At 43.1% G+C, this 21492-nt stretch overlaps 1 protein-coding gene across 1 annotated transcript in view; it reads right to left on the reverse strand.

Moving 5' to 3' along the window:
- LOC137369572 (peroxidasin homolog) overlaps positions 1-21137 on the reverse strand; it is a 705658-nt gene extending 684521 nt beyond the window's left edge. Inside the window, exon 1 of the mRNA XM_068030861.1 lies at positions 20959-21137. Within this exon, the coding sequence (XP_067886962.1) occupies positions 20959-21116 (158 nt within the window). The 5' untranslated portion in view covers positions 21117-21137. The remainder of the gene's footprint in view (positions 1-20958) is intronic.
- Positions 21138-21492: the final 355 nt, after the last annotated feature.

Here is a 21492-nt window from a genome sequence, read left to right on the forward strand (position 1 = left end):
CAACCCATCTCCAACCTCCCTTTCCTTTCCACACCCGATTCTCTAATCAATGCTCCTGTCAAATGAGGCTTCAAGCCAAGAGAATAGCTTCTCAAAATCTACCCTGCAGTGTTGACGCTATGAGTTCCACAAAACGCTGCCCCTTCTGTTGCACAACAGAAGTTTCCTCACTTTGGACTTCTTGCCTTCTCCTTAAATTAAGAAATGGCTTTGTGTTTTGAAAGTCTTTGTCGAATGAGATTACAGTATAAAGTACTATGCTAATAAAAGGGTTTCCTATATGCATTATCAAGATTAAAACCCCTTACTTTGCATCTAGGCCTTACATGTTGGAACTTTCAACTTTACTGGGACATAAAATGGAAGATGAAAAGGACAATCGGGCAGGATATGTAACAAGTGGCAAATCCAACATCCCCTTGTTTTGCTCCCACCATTAGTTGAAAGTTCCGTCTATTTAGTCTAACTTTGTCACAGAAGCATGGAAATCTCATCACAGGTGGTCAGCCCATCATGCTTGTATCACTTCATACCAGAGCTAGCTACTATAATCCTCTCAGTGGTGAAGGAAGGGCATTTACAGTGCATTGTAGGAGCTATGTGTGAATGGGAGCAGAAAATTACAAAAATGTAGTTTAATTAATGGAAGATGTCATTCACAACAAATGGATTCCAGAGCTGTCCACGACTTCACTAGGGGTACACTTTTATTTTCAGTAAAAGCTTGTTGTGGCATATTGTATCACAATGATTTTGTAGTGCAGTATAACGTGACATATGTTGTGGTTTTTCATTTTCCTATTTATGTATGGGCATTCAATGAGAAAGAAACAAAAGAAAAATTAAAAATAAATAGTATGACATACATAACAAATTCCCTTCTCCTAACTAAAGACATGCATTTCACGAATGGACACATTTAAAACCATTTGTTTCTTAGATATTTCTATATGACCAATGATTGATGCAATGTCAAACTATTGCAATAGCTAGCAAAGTCTGGTATTGCATTCAGTCCCTTCCAAGCACATTTATCACAGAGCTGAAATTGGTTAATTATTAGAAAGATACAGAGTTACTAGCTGACCTGGATCTAATGTTGGAGGCTGTGAGGGAGAGGAGGGAGGTCATCTTCCCGGAGGGTGGCAGGAGGAGGCCACCAGGTCGTGCAGAGCACTAAGTGGGTCACCTGGGTGTGCTCTTACTGTCTCTGTCTACTGTTTTCCTCTCTTTGCACTGTATAAATGATGACACTTTAAGTCATACATCTGGGACTCCTTTTGTTGCTGCCATGACAGGAAAAGTGGCATGAGGTGATGAAAGAGATAACAGATCCTCCACGGTGAGGGCAAAGCCTCTGTCCAGATGTGCTTCCTTCATTGGTGGTAAGTGTTTAGATGTTCCAGGCTGCGTCTTCCATGCATGTGTTAGCACAGGTATCTCAGACTCCCTTCCATGGCATGCCCCTCAACCTGGGTGAGAGAGGCTCAGATGAAACATTCCTGAATCAGGATATCCCTAACATTCATGGTATCCTCATAAGCCCTTCATGCCCTGAGCAATGCTTAGCCACCTCGTTGTACTGCCATTGGCGAGATGCCACCAAAGTCTGCTGCTGATACTTGGAAGAAGCTAGAGGTGAAGAAGTTCAAGGTCACAGTGACTTTGATGGCTCCTGACAGGGCATGGCAAGCAGTGCTACAAGGTGCAAGGTCTTTGGCGGTAGATCTCATAGTGAGGATATGGCCTCTGTTGACTTCCAGCCCGTCTTTCCACTCCTGTGCCCTCCTACTGCTCAGAGTTCCACCCTCCCTGAGGAGGGCATTGCCCTTCATCACCACTGGGCCCAAAATCTCACAAGCGTACTCCCTTAACAGCTGCAGTCTTCCTTTTGAACAGGTGGTCACTCTATTGTGATTGGCAGCCTTGCCTCCTGCTCTTAAAAAAATCAAACACGCCCCTTAAAAGTCATTTACGGCACAGAAGGAGGCCATTTGCCCCATTGAGTCAATGCCAGCTCTCCACAGAGCAACCCAGTCAGTCCCACTCCCCCACTTGATCTCTGTAGCCCTGCAAGTCTATTACCTGCAAGTGGGCATCCAATTTCCTTTTGAAATCATTGATTGTCTCCACTTCCACTACCCTTGTGGGTCATAGCCACCCGCTGCGTAACAAAGTCCTTTCTCACATTCTCCCGGCATCTGTTGCCCAAAACCTTCAATCTGTATCCCCTAGATCTTGTACAATTAGTTTGCCTTGTCTAATTTATCTAAGCCTGTCATAATCTTGTACAATCCTATTAAATCTCCTCTCAATCTCCTTTGCTCTAAGCACCAATGCCAGCTTTTTCAACCTAATTTTGTAACTAAAATGCCCCATCACTGAAACCATTCTGGTAAAACTCATCTCCACCCTCTCAAGGACCCTCTCAAGGTGACCAGAACTTGAAGCAATACTCTAGTTGGGGCCTAATCAGAGCTTTATAAAGGTTCACCGTAACTTCCCTGCTTTTGTACTCAATGTCTCTATTTTTGAAGCCCAAGATCCCATAGGCTTTGCTAATCACTCTGTCAGTATGTCCTGCCGCCTTCAAAGATCTATGCGCATCCACACCCAGATCCCTTTGTTCCTGCACACTCTTTGGAACTGTGCCATTAAGTATATATTGTCTCTCCCTATTCCTTCTGTCAAAATGCATCACCTCACACTTGTCAGTATTAAATTCCATCTGCCACCTGTCTGCCCATTCTGCTAGTCTATCTATGTCCTGTTGCAGGCGGTTCATATCCTCACTGTTTGCCACATATCTAAGTTTTGTGTCATTGGCAAATTTTGAAATTCACCTCTGTATTCCAAGATCCAGGTCATTTATATGTAGCGAAAAAAAGCAGTGGTCACAGCACTGACCCTTGGGGAACTCCAGTATATACCTCCAGTCTGAAAGACAACCATTTACCACAACTCACTGTTATCTCTCATTAAGCTAATTTTGTATCCAACTTGACACTGCCTCTCTTATTCCATGAGCCTCAATTTTGTTAATCAGCCTTTTTGTGATTCTTTATCAAACGTTTTCTTAAAATCCATATAGATTGCTGTGTGTGTACACCTTTAAGAGGTGTGGCTACAAGATCACGTTAATTATGTCAGAACTATGATGTAGCACACCATGTGATTCTGAGTGTTATTTCAGTCTTGAAGATACACCTGTACAGCTACCATCTCAATATAATAAAAGCAAAATAATGCAGATGCTGGAAATTTGAAATAAAAACAAGAAATGCTGGAAATATTCAGTAGGTCTGGCAGCATCTGCGGAGAGAGAAGCAGAGTTAACGTTTCAGGTCAGTGACCCTTCATCAGAACTGGCAAATGTTAGAAATGTAATAGATTTTAAGCAAATAAAGTGGGGGTGAGGCAAGAGATAACAAAAGGCAAGGTGTTGATAGGACAGAGGGTCACAGAGAATAACTGACCAGAAGGTCATGAAGCAAAGGAAAACGGTATGTTAATGGTGTGCTGAAAGACAAAAGCGTTAGTGCAGAGAGGGTGTTAATAGACAGAAAAATGAACAGCTCTGGCCCAAAGCACAAACATGAAACTAGAGATATGATGGGTTTTGATTAAATCATGAGAGACTCTGCTGAACATTTGACAGCAGACACCCAGGGCTGGATTTTACCATAGGCAGACGGGACTTTGTCACCAACGTAAAAGTCGGTGGTGAACCTGCTACTATCTAGCCCGGGGATCCAACCCACATTTTACGGGTTCCCAGGCTTTAACTGTCCCGAGGTGGGACTTCCACCTGCCTGAGGGAGGAGGTCACGCCTCAGTGAGCTGCCGGCCAATCAGAGGGTGGCCACTGCTGGGACTGCAGCCCAGCTGACCAAGGCGGATGCCATGGAGCCGGGTTCCAAGGTAGGTTGTCGATGCCTCGCCGTGAGAATCGGGCACGCCCCGACGAGACAAGGGTGGTTGTTTGGAGGGAAGGGGGGCGTCTTGGGTCCCGGGGGTGGGTTAGGAGGCAGGGGTGGAACTACCATTGAACCCCCCCCCCAGCACACCTGCTTACCACGGGTAAAATACCCATGGAAGCGGGCGAGGGCCCTTCAGTGACTGTTAAGTGGCCGCTTAAAAGCCTTGATTGGCCTCAGGCAGGTGGGCCGTTAACCCCCCACCCACCTGCCCGACCGCCTTAAAGTTGGTTGGAGGCGGGAGAGGGGCGGGAAGGCCTCCCGGAACCTCCCACTCAATTTTACACTGCCCCCATCCGCCCCCACCTGCCCCACACCACCATTCGACCTGCTGGGGCAGCGTAAAATTCAGCCCCCATTTTCAGTTTTGCGATATCTATCATTATATTGAAACAACTGTTGTTCCAAACAGCTCATGTGGTCCTGGCACAGAATCATATTTCTCCTCTCTCATTATGGGAATACTGTCACCATTTAAGGGTGCACCTTCCAAAAAGATGTTTTAAATGGAAAACAATACACTTCGGATTGATTGCACTTCTTTACATTTTATCTACATATGTCTTACTCTTCATCTTTCAGGTAACTGCATTACTGCATCCTACTAATTAATACTCGAAAACTGTAGAACTCATTGTCCAAGACTCCCTGTACAAAGAAGTAATTTAATTGATCAAGTAAACAACCATTCCTGTTTAATAGAAGCCTAGATTCATAGAACATGGTTGAAGTTCCAAACTTCAAATTCTTAAACTGCCACTATTACTTTACATTTGCTTCTGTCCCATGTACTAATGATTATAATGACTGTTCAGGCCTATTTTAAGTTGGAATATAGGGCTTTGTGCTGATTAAAGCACAAGGCATTATGTGTTTCTCCCTGTTCCAGTATAAAGCATGCTGGAGCATTCATTAGAAATTCAATTGGAGATTGTTACACTGGAAAAGTGACCTCATCAAACCATTATACTGTAAATAGTATATTAACCTTTTCTAATACCAACAGGACTAATCCAGAGAATGGTCTGTTGATGTGTCTATTTTTCCTGTGTAACAATCTCTTATATCTTAATGAATGCATCAGCATGTTTTATCCTTGTGCCTCCTCATTATAACGGCCAAGAATATTAATATAATAAAAAGTTCTACTGTAATGTGAGTCTCATTAAACAAATGCCCTTAATCATTAAAAGAAAACACAATGAAATGTATATATTTTGATTCCAGTTGCAGTCACATATTCTGTAAGTGCAAATAAATTAATAATACTAATCTATTTCTAATAGCTGAATTGCACAACGTGACTGCAAAGTATAAAACTGGCCTACTACACACTTCCAGATTGAGTTCACCATGTGAAAAAAACAGTAGTCACTCAAATGACCATAATAATAGTTATCTATTTCTGATCAGCATTCATTGCACAGGTCAGAAGACTCAAATTGTAAGTTAAACCCTGGCTGTTTCTTTTCAATAAAGTACTTCAGCTGTGGGTTCAGGGCTCAACATCATCCCACATTGTTAGGACAAAAAGATATGGTGATGCCTGTATGGCTCCTAAATGAAATGAGTTTGGGCAGACTCAATCTTGTTCCTGGTGCACATGTGTTTTATACCAAAAAAGCTCTCTAAAATGTGGCCGTCTGGTATGTGAGGTAGAAAATATAACTTTAATGCTTCTCTGAAACTGAAGTCAAGGCACATTGCTGGAGTAATATCCATAGCCATTTACCTGGCCAGAAATACCTATCGTTGTCAATGATTGTGGCAAAATATTTATTTTTCTGGTACTGACATCCATGAGCTCAGGAAAATAGCTCCCCTCTCCAAAAAAATTGGAAACCACTGAGAACAAACTAATCTAATAATGCATTACATGCAGCAGAAGTTAACACCATTGATAATGGGAAGTGTTCAGATTTGTCCTGAGTTCCAATCTGGACAATATGATGTCGTGTAGTTCCATGACTATGTAGTAATCATAGTCATGTTTGAAAGAAATTTTGAGCCGAGGTCATGGTGCCTAGCTTCAGCATACATATTGAAAAACATTGGGCAGAATTTTCCCGTGAGCTTCAGGACCCCGACATTGGGACCAAATGGAGGTCCCAAGCCCACATTTGCTGGCAGAGAGACCGGTTCAATGATATTTTCAGAGGCTGCCTCCTAATTAGCCACCTCCGCACTCCAATTAAGGATGGCAGACAGGCTCCCAGTGCTACCAGCCCAAGCAGAGGGTCGGAGCTCTAGAGCCTCAGCAGTTCCATTGGGAGCGGTGTGCACTGCTGAGTCAGGTCGGAGACCTCGAGCATGCCTCAACATGGAGATGCTATCATAGGCGTAAAATTATATTAATAAGTTCGGGGGAAAGGCCATTTGGATCGGAGGGGAAACCCTTCCAGTTGGATCGTTGGGGACGTGGGGGCTGCTTTCATGCCCATGGCCCCCTCTTTGGTGGATGCAGTCTCTAGCTCCAATGGCTCCCTGGTCTGCTGCAGGGAGGCCATCACCTCCATTGGACTAACAGCCTCTGCATGCAGCAGGGGGTGGGGGTGAGGGGGGGCATCTGCCTAAGCCTGCAAAATCACCCCTAAATGGGACCTTAACTATGTAAATTGGTTGCCCGCCTCCGTGGTACAGGGCAGCTGATCCAGATCTCTGCCCTTTCCTGGGTAAGTTCCCTGGTGGCAGGAATAAGAACAGAAGAACACAAGAAATAGGAGCAGAAGTAGACCATATGGCCCATTAAGCCTGCTCCACCGTTCAATACGATCATGGCTGATCTTGGGCTTCAATTCCACTTTCCTGCCAGCTCCCTATATCCCTTGATTCCCTGCCAGACATAAAATCTATCTATCCCAGCATTAAATGTATTCAATGATAGTGCATCCACAACCTTCTGGGGTAGAGAATTCCAAAGATTCACAACCCTTTGAATGCAGTCATTTCTCCTCATTTCAGTCCTGATAGATTGGCCCCTTATCCTGAGACTGTGCCACCGTGTTCTAGATTCCCTGACCAGTGGGAACAATCTCTCAGCTTCTACCCTATCAAGCCCTTTCAGAATCTTGTACGTCTCAATTAGACCGCCTCTCATTCTTCGAAACTCCAGAGAATATAGACCCAATTTACTGAGCCTCTCATCATAGGACAACCCCTTCATCCCAGGGACCAATTTAGTAAATCTTCGCTGCACTACCTCCAATGCAAGTAAATCCTTTCTTAAATGTGGAGACCAAAACTGCACACAGTATTCCAGGTGCGGTCTCACCAAAGCCCTGTACAATTTTAGTAAGACTTCTTTATTCCTGTACTTCAATCCCCTTGCAATAAAGGCCAACATGCCATTTGCCTTTTTAATAGCCTGCTGCACCTGCATGTTAACTTTGTGCATTCCTTGTACGAGTACCCCCAAGTCTCTCTGAACATCAACACTTACCAGTTTCACACCTTATAAAAAATATTCTGCTTTTCTATTTTTATGACCAAAGTGAACAACTTCACACTTCCCTACCTTACACTCCATTTTTCATCTTGTTGCCCACTCACTTAACCTGTCTATATCTCTTTGCAGCCTCTCTACATCCTCCCCGCAGCGTACCTTTCCACCACGCTTTGTATCATCAGCAAACATAGATACATAACTCTATCTCTTCATCCAAGTCATTATTATAGAGTGTAAATAGCAGAAGCACCAGCACCGATCCTTGTGGCACCCCACTATTCACTGCCTGCCAACTTGAAAATGCCCCATTTATACTCACTCTCTGCTTCCTGTCTGTTAACCAATCCTCTATCCATGCGAATATATTACCCCCAGCACCATGAGCCCTTATCTTGCCTATTAATCTTTTATGTGGCACCTTATCAAATGCCCTTTGAAAATCCAGGTATACTACATCTATTGGTTCCCCTTTATCTACCCTACTAGCTACATCCTCAAAAAACTCTAATAAATTTGTCAAACAGGATCTCCCTTTAGTAAAACCATGCTGACTTGTTCTAATTATACTATGCTTTTTCAAGTGAAATGACTTCCTTAATAATAGTTTCCAGCATCTTCCCTATGACTGATGTTACGTTAACTGGCCTGTAGTTCCTTGTTTTCTCTCTACCTCCTTTCTTTAAAAGCAGCATAACATTTGCCAACTTCCAATCTGATGCGACCATTCCTGAATCTAAGGAATTCTAGAAAATCATAGCCAGCACATCCACTATCTCTGCAGTTATCTCTTTTAGAACCCTAGGATATAGGCCATCTGGTCTCGGGGACTTGTCAGATTTTAGTCCCTCAAGTTTCTCCAATACTTTTTCACGACTGATATCCTTAATTTTCTCACTCTTTTTAGCCCCAGGTTACTGCCTATTTCTGGTATGGAACTTGCGTCTTCTACTGTGAAGACAGACACAAAATATTTGTTCAGTGCCTCTGCCATTTCCTCATTATGATTTCTCCTGTCTCTGCCTCTAAGGGATCAACGTCTACTTTAGCGACTCTCTTCCTTTTTATGTACTTATAAAAGCTCTTACAATCTGTTTCTATATTGCTGGCCAGTTTACGCTCATATTTTATTTTTTCCCTTTATATTAACTTTTTGGTGGCCTTTTGCTGATTTCTAAAACACTCTCAATCCTCAGATTTGCTGCTATTTTTTTCAACGTTGTAAACCTCTTCTTTTAATCTAATACTCTCCTTAACTTCCTAAGTGAGCCACGGATGGGTCTTTCTGGACCAGTTGTTTTTGAACAGAATGTACTTTTATTGAACCCTTTGAATTGTTTTTTTATTTGTTTCCCACTGTTCATTTACTGCCATTCCTTCCAGTCTATTTACCCAATTAACCTTAGCCAGTTCTCCCCTCATACCCTCGTAATTGGCATCGTTTCAAGATTCTTGTTTGTGATTGAAATGTGTCACTTTCAAACTTAACATGAAATTCAATGGCATTATGATCACTATTTTCCAGCGGATCTTTTACTATGACATTGCTTATTAACCCTGCTTCATTATAGAATACAAGATCTAAGATAGCTTTATCCCTAGTTGGTTCAACAACATATTGCTCCAAGCAACTGTCACAAAAGCATTCTACAAATTCATCTTCTAGACCACTGTTGCCAATTTGATTGTCCCAGTCTATATGCAGATTAAAGTCCCCCACAATTAATACATGTGTCAGGGAGCAGTCCCAACATGGCTCCCCTTATTTCCACCGCTCCCCTCCCCACTCCATACCTGCCACCACGGGGCTAGGAAAATTTAGCCCATTATGTGTATAAAGATGCAAATTCAGTCCAAAATTTTCTTACAAGCCAGCAGTTTTGCATTTGAATAGATAGAAATAAATCCATGTCTGAATAGCTGTAGTCCTTAAAGTACAATTGTATTAATAGCATTCCTCGTAACTGATGAAATATGCAGACAAAAATAAGCTGATTACCCTGGACCTATGAAAACCATCCATGTCAATTGGATTAGCAATGACCAGTTCAAATCAGCGTGAAAACAATGTTTGGCACATCTCTTATAGAAGGGTCTGCTTCATTTCCTGCACAATAATGCCACGTGCAAATGACATAATGATGTAGTCTGACATAATGTACATAATCATATTATGTATTAAACTAATGGGAAAATAGCCAAGAACATTTCCCACAAAGGCAGCATTCCGTCATGGCATAAACTGTAGCTAATATGGTTTGCTGGACTCAGTGTTCTGAGAAAAGATCTGTGATGGATTTGGAAATTCATCTCTTACCACTGGTCAGAAATGTGCCTTTTATTTAGAACTGATAGTCTTTTCATTTTCAAGGTACTTTTTAGTGACTCAATTTGCTTACAAAAACATGAATATGGTGCAGTCAACATAATTGGAAAACACAAACTTTTTCTTCAATATTTGTCATAACAGCAATATAACAATTTCTCTATTTTGAAAGTAAAATTGAAACCTGTGCCGTGAGCAAACTATTTAGCAGAAACCAGCTTTTAAAACAAAATTCTTGATTACAGCAGTCACCATGTATAGTGGGAAAACTGCATGGACACTAAAGTGCCTGCTATAAGCACTGGGACTGTACTTTGAATGTATTTGTTATATTAATTCAAGTTTCAGATATAGTAATATCTTTCTGTCTCTCTATGCATCATTAGTTACAAAAAGGTACTATTCTTCTCTCCCTCCCCCTAACGTGCATAACCCTTCCCAAAGCAAAATATGCCAGTAGGAAGAGGTGATGCATGGCTTCTGCTGCAGTTCAAGAAGAAGCAGGTAGTCCAGAGCACCTTCCTGGAGGCCCAGGCTAGTATTTTCTTTCCAACAAACAGAAATCCAACCTCCCACACTGCAGCCTTCCCCACTTCCACCCCAAAGGAAAAGTAGATCAACATGGGAAGAACAATAAATTAATTGCAGTCCTACACCCCAAGCTAGAAGTGATGAGCTAATACTGTAAAACTGCCAATCCCTGCAGGCAGAATCCCATTATTTACTTGCCCACAACCATAGCTCAAATAATCCTAAGGGCTCATAACTAAACAAATTGATTCATCACTTAAAAGTACACTGCCCCTGCAAATTTATAATCCATGCCAGAAATCCTAATATAGTCATCCATTCTCCCAAAATACTGATGTATCCTCCTATATGTATTGTGTAATACAGTAACTTTACAAATATATGTATGTAATCTTATTGGCATAAATAGATTTTTTTTTAATTCATTCATGGGGTGTGGGCATCACTGGCTATGCCAGCATTTATTGCCCATCCCCAATTGCCCTTGAGAAGGTTGTGGTGAGCTGCCTTCTCGAACCGCTGCAGTCCATGTGAGTTGGTACACCCACAGTGCTGTTAGGAAGGGAGTTCCAGGATTTTGAACCAGTGACAATGAAGGAACGGCGATATAGTTCCAAGTCAGGATGGTGTGTGACTTGGAGGGGAAATTGCAGGTGATGATGTTCCCACGCATCTGCTGCTCTTGTCCTTCGAGGTGGTAGATGTCACGGGTTTGGAAGGTGCTGTTGAAGGAGCCTTGGTGCGTTGCTGCAGTGAATCTTGCAGATGGTACACACTGCTGCCACTGTGTGTCTGTGGTGGAGGGAGTGAATGTTTGTAGATGGTATGCCAATCAAGCGGGCTGCTTTGTTCTGGATGATGTCGAGTTTCTTGAGTGTTGTTGGAGCTGCACCCATCCAGGCAAGTGGAGAGTATTCCATCACACTCTTGACTTGTGCCTTGTAGGCTTTGGGGAATCAGGAGGTGAGTTACTCACCGCTGGATTCCTAGCCTCTGACCTGCTCTTGTAGCCACGGTATTTATATGACTACTCCAGTTCAGTTTCTGGTCAATGGTAGCCCCTAGGATGTTGATAGTGGGGGATTCAGCGATGGTAATGCCATTGAATGTCAAGGGGAGATGGTCAGATTCTCTCTTGTTGGAGATGGTCATTACCTGGCACTTGTGTGGCACAAATGTTACTTGTCACTTATCAGCCCAAGCCTGGATATTGTTCAGGTCTTGCTGCATTTTTACACTGACTGCTTCAGTATTTGAGGAGTTGCGAATGGTGCGGAACATTGTGCAATCATCAGCGAACATCCCCACTTCTGACCTTATGTCTGAAGGAAGGTTATTGATGAAGCTGCTAAAGATGGTTGGGCCTAGGACATTACCCTGAGGAACTCCTGCAGCTCAGATGATTGACCTCCAACAACCACAGCCATCTTCCTTTGTGCTAGGTATGACTCCAACCAGCAGAGAGTTTTCCCCCTGTTTCCCATTGAGTCCAGTTTTGCTAGGGCTCCTTGATGCCACACTCGGTCAAATGCTGCCTTGATGTCAAGGGCAGTCACTCTCACCTCACCTCTTGAGTTCACTTTTGTCCATGTTTGAACCAAGGCTGTAATGAGGTCAGGAGCTGAGTGGCCCTGGCGGAACCCAAACTGAGCACTGTTGATGACACCTTCCATCACTTTATTGATGATTGAGAGTAGACTGATGGGGCGGTTATTGGCTGTACAGGATGTACCTGGGCAATTTTCTACATTGGCGGGTAGATGCCAAAGTTGTAGCTTTACTGAAACAGCTTGGCTAGGGGTGCGGCAAGGTCTGGAGCACAGGTCTTCAGTACTATTGCTGGAATATTGTCAGGACCCATAGCCTTTGCAGTATCCAGTGCCTTCAGTCGTTTCTTGATATCATGCGGAGTGAATCGAATTGGCTGAAGTTTATTTATTTTTATTCAGAGATACAGCACTGAAACAGGCCCTTCAGCCCACTGAGTCTGTGCTGACCAACAACCACCCATTTATACTAACCCTACAGTAATCCCATATTCCCTACCACCTACCTACACTAGGGGCAATTTACAATGGCCAATTTACCTATCACCTGCAAGTCTTTGGCTGTGGGAGGAAACCGGAGCACCCGGCGAAAACCCACGCGGTCACAGGGAGAACTTGCAAACTCCGCACAGGCAGTACCCAGAATCGAACCCGGGTCCTTGCAGCTGTGAGGCTGCGGTGCTAACCACTGCGCCACTGTGCCGCCCTGGCATCTCTCTGACATCTGTAATGCTGGGGACTTCAGGAGGGGGCCGAGATAGATCATCAACTCGGCACTTCTGGCTGAAGATTGTTGCAAATGCTTCAGCCTTATCTTTCGACTGATGTGCTGGGCTCCCCCATCATTGAGGATGGGGATATTTGTGGAGCCACCTCCTCCAGTTAGTTGTTTAATTGTCCACCACCATTCACAACTGGATGTGGCAGGACTGCAGAGCTTAGATCTGATCTGTTGGTTATGGGATCACTTAGCTCTGTCTATTGCATGCTGCTTCTGCAGTTTGGCATGCAAGTAGTCCTGTGTTGTAGCTTCACCAGGTTGATACCTCATTTTGAGGTATGCCTGGTGCTACTCCTGACATGCCCTCCTGCACTCTTCATTGAACCAGGGTTGGTCTCCTGGCTTCATGGTAATGGTAGAATGGGGGATATGCCGGGCCATGAGGTTACAGATTGTGGTTGAGTACAATTCTGCTGCTGCTGATGGCCCACAGCACCTCATGGATGCCCAGTTTTGCATTGCTAGATCTGTTCGAAATCTATCCCATTTAGCACGGTGATAGTGCCACACAACACGATGGACGGTATCCTCAATGTGAAGGCAGGACTTCGTCTCCACAAGGACTGTGCGGTGGTCACTCCAACCAATACAGTCATGGATAGAAACAGCTGCAGCAGGCAGATTGGTGAGGACAAGGTCAAGTATGTTTTTCCCTCCTGTTGGTTCCCCCACCACCTGCCGCAAACCCAGTCTAGCAGCTATGTCCTTTAGGACTCGGCCAGCTCGGTCAGTAGTGGTGCTACTGAGCTACTCTTGTTGATGGACATTGAAGTCCCCCACCCAGAGTACATTTTGTGCCCTTGCCACCCTCAGTGCTTCCTCCAAATGGTGTTCAACATGGAGGAGTACTGACTCATCAGCTGAGGGAGGGCGGCAGGTGGTAATCAGTAAGAGGTTACATTGCCCATGTTTGACCTGATGCCATGAGACTTCATGGGGTCCGGAGTCGATGTTGGGGACTCCTAGGGCAACTCCCTCCCTACTGTAGACCACTGTCCCGCCACCTCTGCTGGTTCTGTCCTGCCGGTGGGACAGGACATACCCAAGGATAGTGATTGCAGTGTCTGGGACATTGTCTGTAAGGTACGATTCCATGAGTATGACTATGTCAGGCTGTTGCTTGACTAGTCTGTGGAACAGCTCTCCCAACTTTGGCACAAGCCCCCAGACGTTAGTAAGGAGGACTTTGCAGGATTCACAGGGCTGGGTTTGCCGTTGACGTTTCCGGTGCCTAGGTCGATGCCGGGTGGTCTGTCCGGTTTTATTCCTTTTCATTGACTTCGTAGCAGTTAGATACAACTGAGTGGCTTGCTAGGCCATTTCAGAGGGCATGTAAGAGTTAACCACATTGCTGTGGGTCTGGAGTCACATGTAGGCCAGACCAGGTAAGGACAGAAGATTTCCTTCCCTGAAGGACATTAGTGAACCAGATGGGTTTTTTTTACAACAATCGACAATGGTTTCATGGCCATCATTAGACTAGATGTTAAATAAATAATATGTAGTAGCTAATTAAGGGCGGAATCTTCTGGCCTTACTCCCCACTGGAACAGCAGGACAATTTTTGGGTTGGGAACCCAATTTACTAATGGCCGGGCTTTGCTGTGGCACTTTAACTCAGCTACAGCATTACCATCCCATCTCCGGGTTTCCTGGCCAATTACGAAAGGCAGGTGGCATCGATGTGCCATCGCACATTCATCCTGTCAATGGAAGAATTTCTAATTAAAGGAGCCATGGCATGAGTCACCAACAATTGGATTTTTGAGGCTGCAGCAACCAGAGGAATGGAGGGGAGACCTGAGAAGACAGTTCCCGGTTTTCTCACCTGGAGGTCCTGCTACAAGATCTGAGGGGCTGCAGTGAGGTGAGCTCTCCAAAGGACAGGAGGAAGAGAACAACCCATCCAACTAAGCAGGCATGGATGGAAGTGACTGAGGAAGTCAACAGCAGGAGTGTGCTCCCTCCAATCTGGAGACAGTAAAGCAAGAGTGTCCTGGACCTCAGGAGGGCAAGACAGATGTGTGGCATAACAATTTCAGGTGTCAAACCCCACACTCTGACTTTCACAGCATTCTCCTGAACAGCACTCCTCAGGACAAGACATCTTGCATCTCCACTCATTCCTCTCTCTGGAGGCACCTCGCATCCCTATCTGAACAACACTCACACTGACCCTCAGCCTATTGTCCTCACACACCCATGAATCATATTCACCCTCCAATATGTTGTCCTTCCTTCCTCTCTCAACACAAGCCATTATGAACACTCACACTTCTCTGCTTTCTCCCCTTGCAGAGAGAAATCAATTTAGTGAGAGGCAGAGACCCAGTAGGGGAGGATGGGGGGGGAGATGGTTGGTGGTGGGGGATGGGGGTGGAGTTGGGGGCTTAGGGTGGGGTGGCCCGACAGTGACAGGCATCTTGTTGTCTATGTGGCAATGCATGCCCACCTGCTCCACTGGGAAGGAGGTCTTTTTCTAGGAGGCTGCAGATGTCAGCAATGACCTGCTGTGAGAGACTGAAACTCCTGAGGTTCTGATGATCAGACATTTTGAGAGACCTGATCCTCTGCCTGTAGATCCTGTGTCAGGGGTCTTGCGTTCTTCCAGCTGGATCTTGGTGTCCATTCCACCTGTCTTGTGGAGAAGGCAATTGGTGCTGCATGCTGGTGGAGGTATGGCCTCTGATCCTGAATCTCAGCAGAGGTAAAATGTGGAACTGCATAAGCTACTCCCATGTGGTGGTGAGGGCTGACAGCAGGGAATTGCAACTGAAGGTGAGTGAAGTGCTAGACAGGTGAATTGCCTTCCAAGAAGTTGGCAATCATCTGTCAAGCAGTGAAAGCACTCGCTGAGAGTGCTTTGAACAGCAGTCTCGCAATGGCCATGGTTAGAGTGCTTCAGTGCAACTGATGAGAGCCTTCCCAGCTTGTCAGTTTTGCTTAAGAAGCTCCTCCCACTGTGTACTTACTCAGTAACCCTAGAAAGTGGCTGATATGTCAGCAAAAAGGTCCCCTCACTGGGAAATCCAGAAATGAGTGTTGAAACAGTTCTTAAATAGCTTTTTAATTCCTTTAAAAACTTACCCAACAGATCCAAAATGTTTCCCCGCTCGCCTTCAATCCAGCCCCTCAGAGGAGTGCAAGGTGGTTTTGGGATCCCAACCCAACATCAATTTCAGGGATGTAACTCCCTGCATGCAAGCAAACCCACCTCCACTTGCTTGGGAAAATTCCTCAAGTGTTTAGATCTTGTTATAGTTAAATCCTAATGAATAACATATTTGTCAAGAAATGTTATTTTTGGATCATGGTTACAGTATTCTTGGATCTGGAATTTTATAGTGTTTGAGTTAGGATTATTGTGCATTGGAATTCTATGTATGGCTTACCTATATGTATTTGTTTGGAATCTACTGCACAACACTTTCTTAGGTCGAACTGAGAAATAACATTGTGGCCCTCCATAGTGAACGATAAATTGTACTTTCTTATAATTATACCTTCACTTCAAAATTAGAACCCAAAGTAGTACCATTTAAATTAATAGAAAAATTCCGTGGTGGCATTGACTGTAAAACTACAAACACATTTTAACTATCACTATTATATCTCACAGCTACAATTTCAGGACACTGTGCTTGAATTCTTGGTAGATTGGTAGCTGCAGCTGAATTATTAAAGAAGTCTTTGCTCCTGAATTGTTACAAACATACAATGACAGACAGGAAAAGACCATCTGATCCATCCAGCCTGCCCCACACAATTGTATATCACAATATATACACACCCCAGCCGACTTGAAACCACGTGATCTCCTGGGAGAGGTGAAAAAGCAGATAAAATCCTTGGCCAATTTGTGAGGGGATAAACTAGTCCAGGAGATCACTCAATTACAGTATATTAAATGCTACAAAGCAAGCGTGTTCATACATTTGCCTCCCTGAGCTACATAGGTGTGTAACATGAGGCTTATGGAGTGGTATATACATCTGTGATTTCTGCAGGGATTGTCCCAATCTCTTGCTCCAACCTCAGCAGAAACTTCAGAGAAATAGTGTTAACAGCCGTTTGCCATTTCTCTCAGCTTTCTGCTGCACTTCCTCCAAACTTATGGCAGATGATCAGGGCAGCCCCAGTGGAATTCTATTGTATAAATTTTAGCTCCAAGTTGCCATTAATTCTGAATTAGGATCTATCCACTAATAGGGCAATAGCATTAGAAATAGTTCTTTTTTATCCTCCAGTGCCACAAAATTCAAACAGAACAAACTAGCAAGTAAGAAATAAGCATAACCGGGGGCTCAGGTGTTCGGACTTTGAGAGCCAATTGACAGCAGCTGCAAATAGCCCTCAGACTACAAGTTAAACACCCCTGTTATAAAGTACACTGATGAGGGTCTCTGATATATTTACCACTGCACAGAAAAACATCTATGAATAATAGATGAATAAGACTATAAAATGTTTGAACTATTCTGTTCTTACTAAACCTTGCTCCCATTGAACAATATATGAAAGAATAAGAAAAAATCTTTGTTAAGGCCTTGTAAAATTGCAAACAAGGGAAACTACTGCTGAATTGTGCAGGGAGGAGGTTATAATGGGACTAGAGCACTGCACACCAATTCAGATTTGGTGAATGTTCCGATTGGTAATTCACAGAATAACTCTTTCTTGCCAGAAGTTGCTGGCCAATTTGTGCTGTTACAACCAGGTGAGGCAGGGGTCTAGAGCTTCCCTCTCAGCCTTTTCCTGGTTTGGCCGTAACAAGGTTTAATTTTTAAAACGCCGTGTTTTAGTTCCCCTCATTGAATCCTTGCTCACTGCTCTCTAATTGGAATGGCAAAGAAATCAACCAGACATGTTTTCTCGGATTTAAACAAGAAAGGTGTAAGTTTATTAACTTTAAAACACTAATTCAGTTAAAACTACTATAAAAACACAATGTGACCATGCTAGCATGTATATGCAATAAACACACACACAACTGGAGGCAGAAAAGAAGAAAGAATCAATGGGGAAAGATTGAAGCAGTATATGGAATTTAGTTACTGGTTCTGGATTGGATGTAAAGTATTTGAAGTCTTGCAGTTCTCATTGGGGCCCAGTGCATACTTTCAAATTCATTTCGCTGGTCTTCTGTCTTGAGGCTTGAGTTACTTCCGTGGGTCCTTGGAACTTTGCGTGTGAGAGAGAGAGAGACAGACAGATAGGTGCTCTTTTCTGGAAGTTCAGTTGCTGTCTCTTCCAAAACTGTTCTGTGTCAGGCACAATTCCAAAAACTCCAGATTGGCCAGCAGGTTAGTCATGTGACTAGCACTTTGTTTAGAGCAGCCTCGCCTGTGAGATTTGTGGATTCCTTCAAGCTAACCAAACACTCTCATTGGGGGGTGGGATGCTGGCTCAATGACTCGCAATGTCTCTTGATCATCACTATGGATAAAATCCATTTGGCTAACTGAATCAGGGAGTACTCCCATTGTCTTCTTCATGCAACTGTCTTTTAGAATCAAAATGTGCAGCCATGTTTTCAGCCACTGTTGTGGTTTTTTTAAACAAGTTATTTCAAGTCCAGTAACAGCTCAAAAATAATGTTCCATATGATAAAATTAATATGCCTTATTTTGGCAGGTGTAGTTTCCATCACAGTGCATTAATAATGGCAAGTGTTGATCAGACACAGTTTTTTTTCAGCAAAATTTGGCCCGTTATGTTTATCTGCTATTTTTGTGTAAAGAGATTTGTGAATTTCTGCATTGTATTGGTGTATCTATGCCTTATTTCTAAATACTCCTCTAACTTAGGAAGGCATCTTGTGCATGGTTACCTGATGATAAAGAATAGCCACTGACATTACTGTATCTCTCAACTGCTCCTCTATTTTTTCATGCATGTACTAATGGAAAACCTGTCATCCTGAGACCCACAGAGTGTTAAACAGTGATCTTTCATTAGGACTTTGAATACTTCACTTAAGGTTGTCCATGAGCATTTTCTAAATAAATCAAATCAAGCCTAGGCCTGCTAAACACTTGATCAATGACAACCAATGATGGGCTTTAAGTGCACTGGACCTCTGCCCTGCATCTTACAATTACATATATCAAACTTATAGCACAGTAACAGGCCATTCGGCCTGACTGGTCTATGCCAGAGTTTATACTCCACATCAGCCTCCTTCCAGTCTTATCCCTCCATGATTTCTCTCTCATATATCCATCAAGCCTTCCTGCAAATGATTCATAACTATAGACTTGAACCACTCCATGTGGTAGCAAGTTCCACATTCTCACCACTCTCTGTGTAAAGAATTTTCCCCTAAGGTCTTCATTTAATCTGTTAGTGGCTAACTAACTTATATTTATGCTCCCTTGTTCTGCAGCTTCCACTTCTTTGAGGCCTTGGTACCTGCACCTTTGGTATCATCCTGGACTAGTTGATGTAACGTAAGCTACAAATCAAACAATATCTAAATATTATCATATATTCTATGGTGTGCACCTCGTCCCACCTGAGTAGGTACAAAGGTTAATGTGCTAAATGCACTTAAAATTAGTTAAAGGCTTCTCCTTGTGAAGGTCCACTAGCTGTGCAATTCTTATCCTATGTGCAAGTTTGACCTTTATCAGGGTGTAGATTAAGACACAATGAAGAAATTGCACAATTTTCAGGACTTGTTTTTGTCATCACATTACATGTGATGTAATTTGCGTTAACTTGATGTTTTCAACTGTTCTTACAGTGCACTTCTTACCATGTCAAAAAGCTCATTGGTGGTCTGTGCTGGAGGCTGAAAGATCAACCCGTCAGCAATAAAAAGTAAAATGGTGATCCTGACAGCAAGTTCCAGCAATGGCAGTGAGTTACTTTTGTTACCAACAACACTTCCCCTCCACAGGCATGCAGCAAAACTGCTTCTGATATGTCAAATACACTCAGGAAGTGCCTCTAATAGCATCTGTGCTATCAGAACCAACAATATAAGGTAAGTAGGATATGGGATCAGTGGCATTTACTCCCCTGCAGAGCAGAGCTCTTCATTCCAGCTGTGCTGGGGTGGAGAAGGATGAGTGTACAGTGACATAAAGTGCAACAAAAGTTTTCTGTTTCCCAGGCTTACAGAGCACATCAAAGCTTCGTCCCACGTAAGACCAGGAGCTTGTTTATACGACACTTATGCAACATCCATAGCAATAGATTTAGTAGGATGCGATTGTGTACCACCCAGGCTGATATTAATCTGAGATGCTTACAAAACAAAAGGTTCATTTCTGAGTGGGGTGGAGTCCCCACTGGCCTCACTCCAGCACAAACTATGCTGCATAAATTATTGCTATTAGAGGGTAGTAATAGCTCAACCATGTCTGCTCTGGTCCCAAGCCCAATATACTCTCATTTTAAAGTTGTTGAGAAAAATGATTTTTATACAACTATAGCTATGATTTTCAATTCCAAAATATAGGAAACGGGTCATTCCGCTGAGTTTACTAAAACTCACAAAAGGGGCAGATGAAAACTTCACTCAGAACGAGTGTGATTCCAGACCACAGTTCCAGAATCCCTCCAGCACATAATATATTCATTTTTCAGAACTCATCAATATTTCCAGAAAGCTGCACTTCCAAATATCAAGGTACCCTTACAGAATAATAAATTAACCCCTAGCATGTCCAGAAGTTATTATTATTTAAGAGGGGTTTGTAATTTAAGCCATTAGCAAATAAAGTACAATTTCTCCACAATTTTCAGAAAATACTTGACAATTTCCAGACAATGACTATGCCTTTCTGCAGATAGTTTTAAGAATATTTTTGCCTTACTTAGTAAAACATATTTTCAGTAAACTGAAATCAACTGGAGGTAATATTTATATAGGACTAATCCAAACACTGTAGTTTTGTCTTATTCAGTTCACAAGATGAAATAATCTAGCTTCCATCAGTTCACTACAAACTAATTCTGCAGCTCTTTTCACATACAACATTAACTGTGCAAGAAATAACCCAAAAAATCTCAGCAGGTGCCAATAAACTGGCATTTCATCTTATTGGCATCCTTCTCGTACTTCTCCATTCATTTCAAAGCAGTCACTTAACATCAGTTATATTATGGAAAAATCAGAGATGTTACAGCAGATAGCTTTCAAAACAGAGGTAAAACTAAAACTTTTCAGCAGCACATAACAAGCTTTGAATTAATTCCTGAGATTAATTTGGCCCACTTCATAAAAGTAATTGCACTTCAGACTTAATAGTTCCTTAGACTGCATGATTACCATAACAAGTCAGAAGTTAACTGAACTCAGCTTGGGTAACAAACTTTCAAAACAGTTCTAAAAATTCTGCACTTACAGGATAACAGTCTGCGGTGCTACTTTGGGGATATGATCCAGCATCAAGTGCATACAGCGGACAGTGGTTCTGAAGCACAGACATCGGCTTGGGCAGGAGGAGAGTTCAAGGAAGAGAAGAAAGAAAATGGTTACAAAAAGGAAACATTTGCGTCCCATCCTGAGAGAGATCAGAGCACTGCCGTGCCTGGAGCTGCAGAATCTGAACTGAAAGAGTGAGTGGGGTCTGGGCAAGTTTAAGTCGGTCTGAGCATCCAATCAGACCATAACTAGGATCATATTACAGCACAGGGAGCAGAAAGAATCCAGCAACTTTATCCACAAAATACTGCCAAGATTAGGGTAGTCCTAATGCTGCAATTTAAATACACAAAATTACCAGTACACTTTCTACAAAATAAGGGAAGAGCCAGGGTGATTTTAGGGAGGGACAAGATGAGATTCACTTCAAAGCGGGACCTGTAAATCAATGTCCTTTATACATCCCACACTTATATACTGTAGAGTATGGAATCTTCCACATTACAGTCAAGCC

This window comes from Heterodontus francisci, chromosome 5, assembly GCF_036365525.1.
Source record: "Heterodontus francisci isolate sHetFra1 chromosome 5, sHetFra1.hap1, whole genome shotgun sequence".
In the NCBI taxonomy this organism is placed as follows: Eukaryota; Metazoa; Chordata; class Chondrichthyes; order Heterodontiformes; family Heterodontidae; genus Heterodontus; species Heterodontus francisci.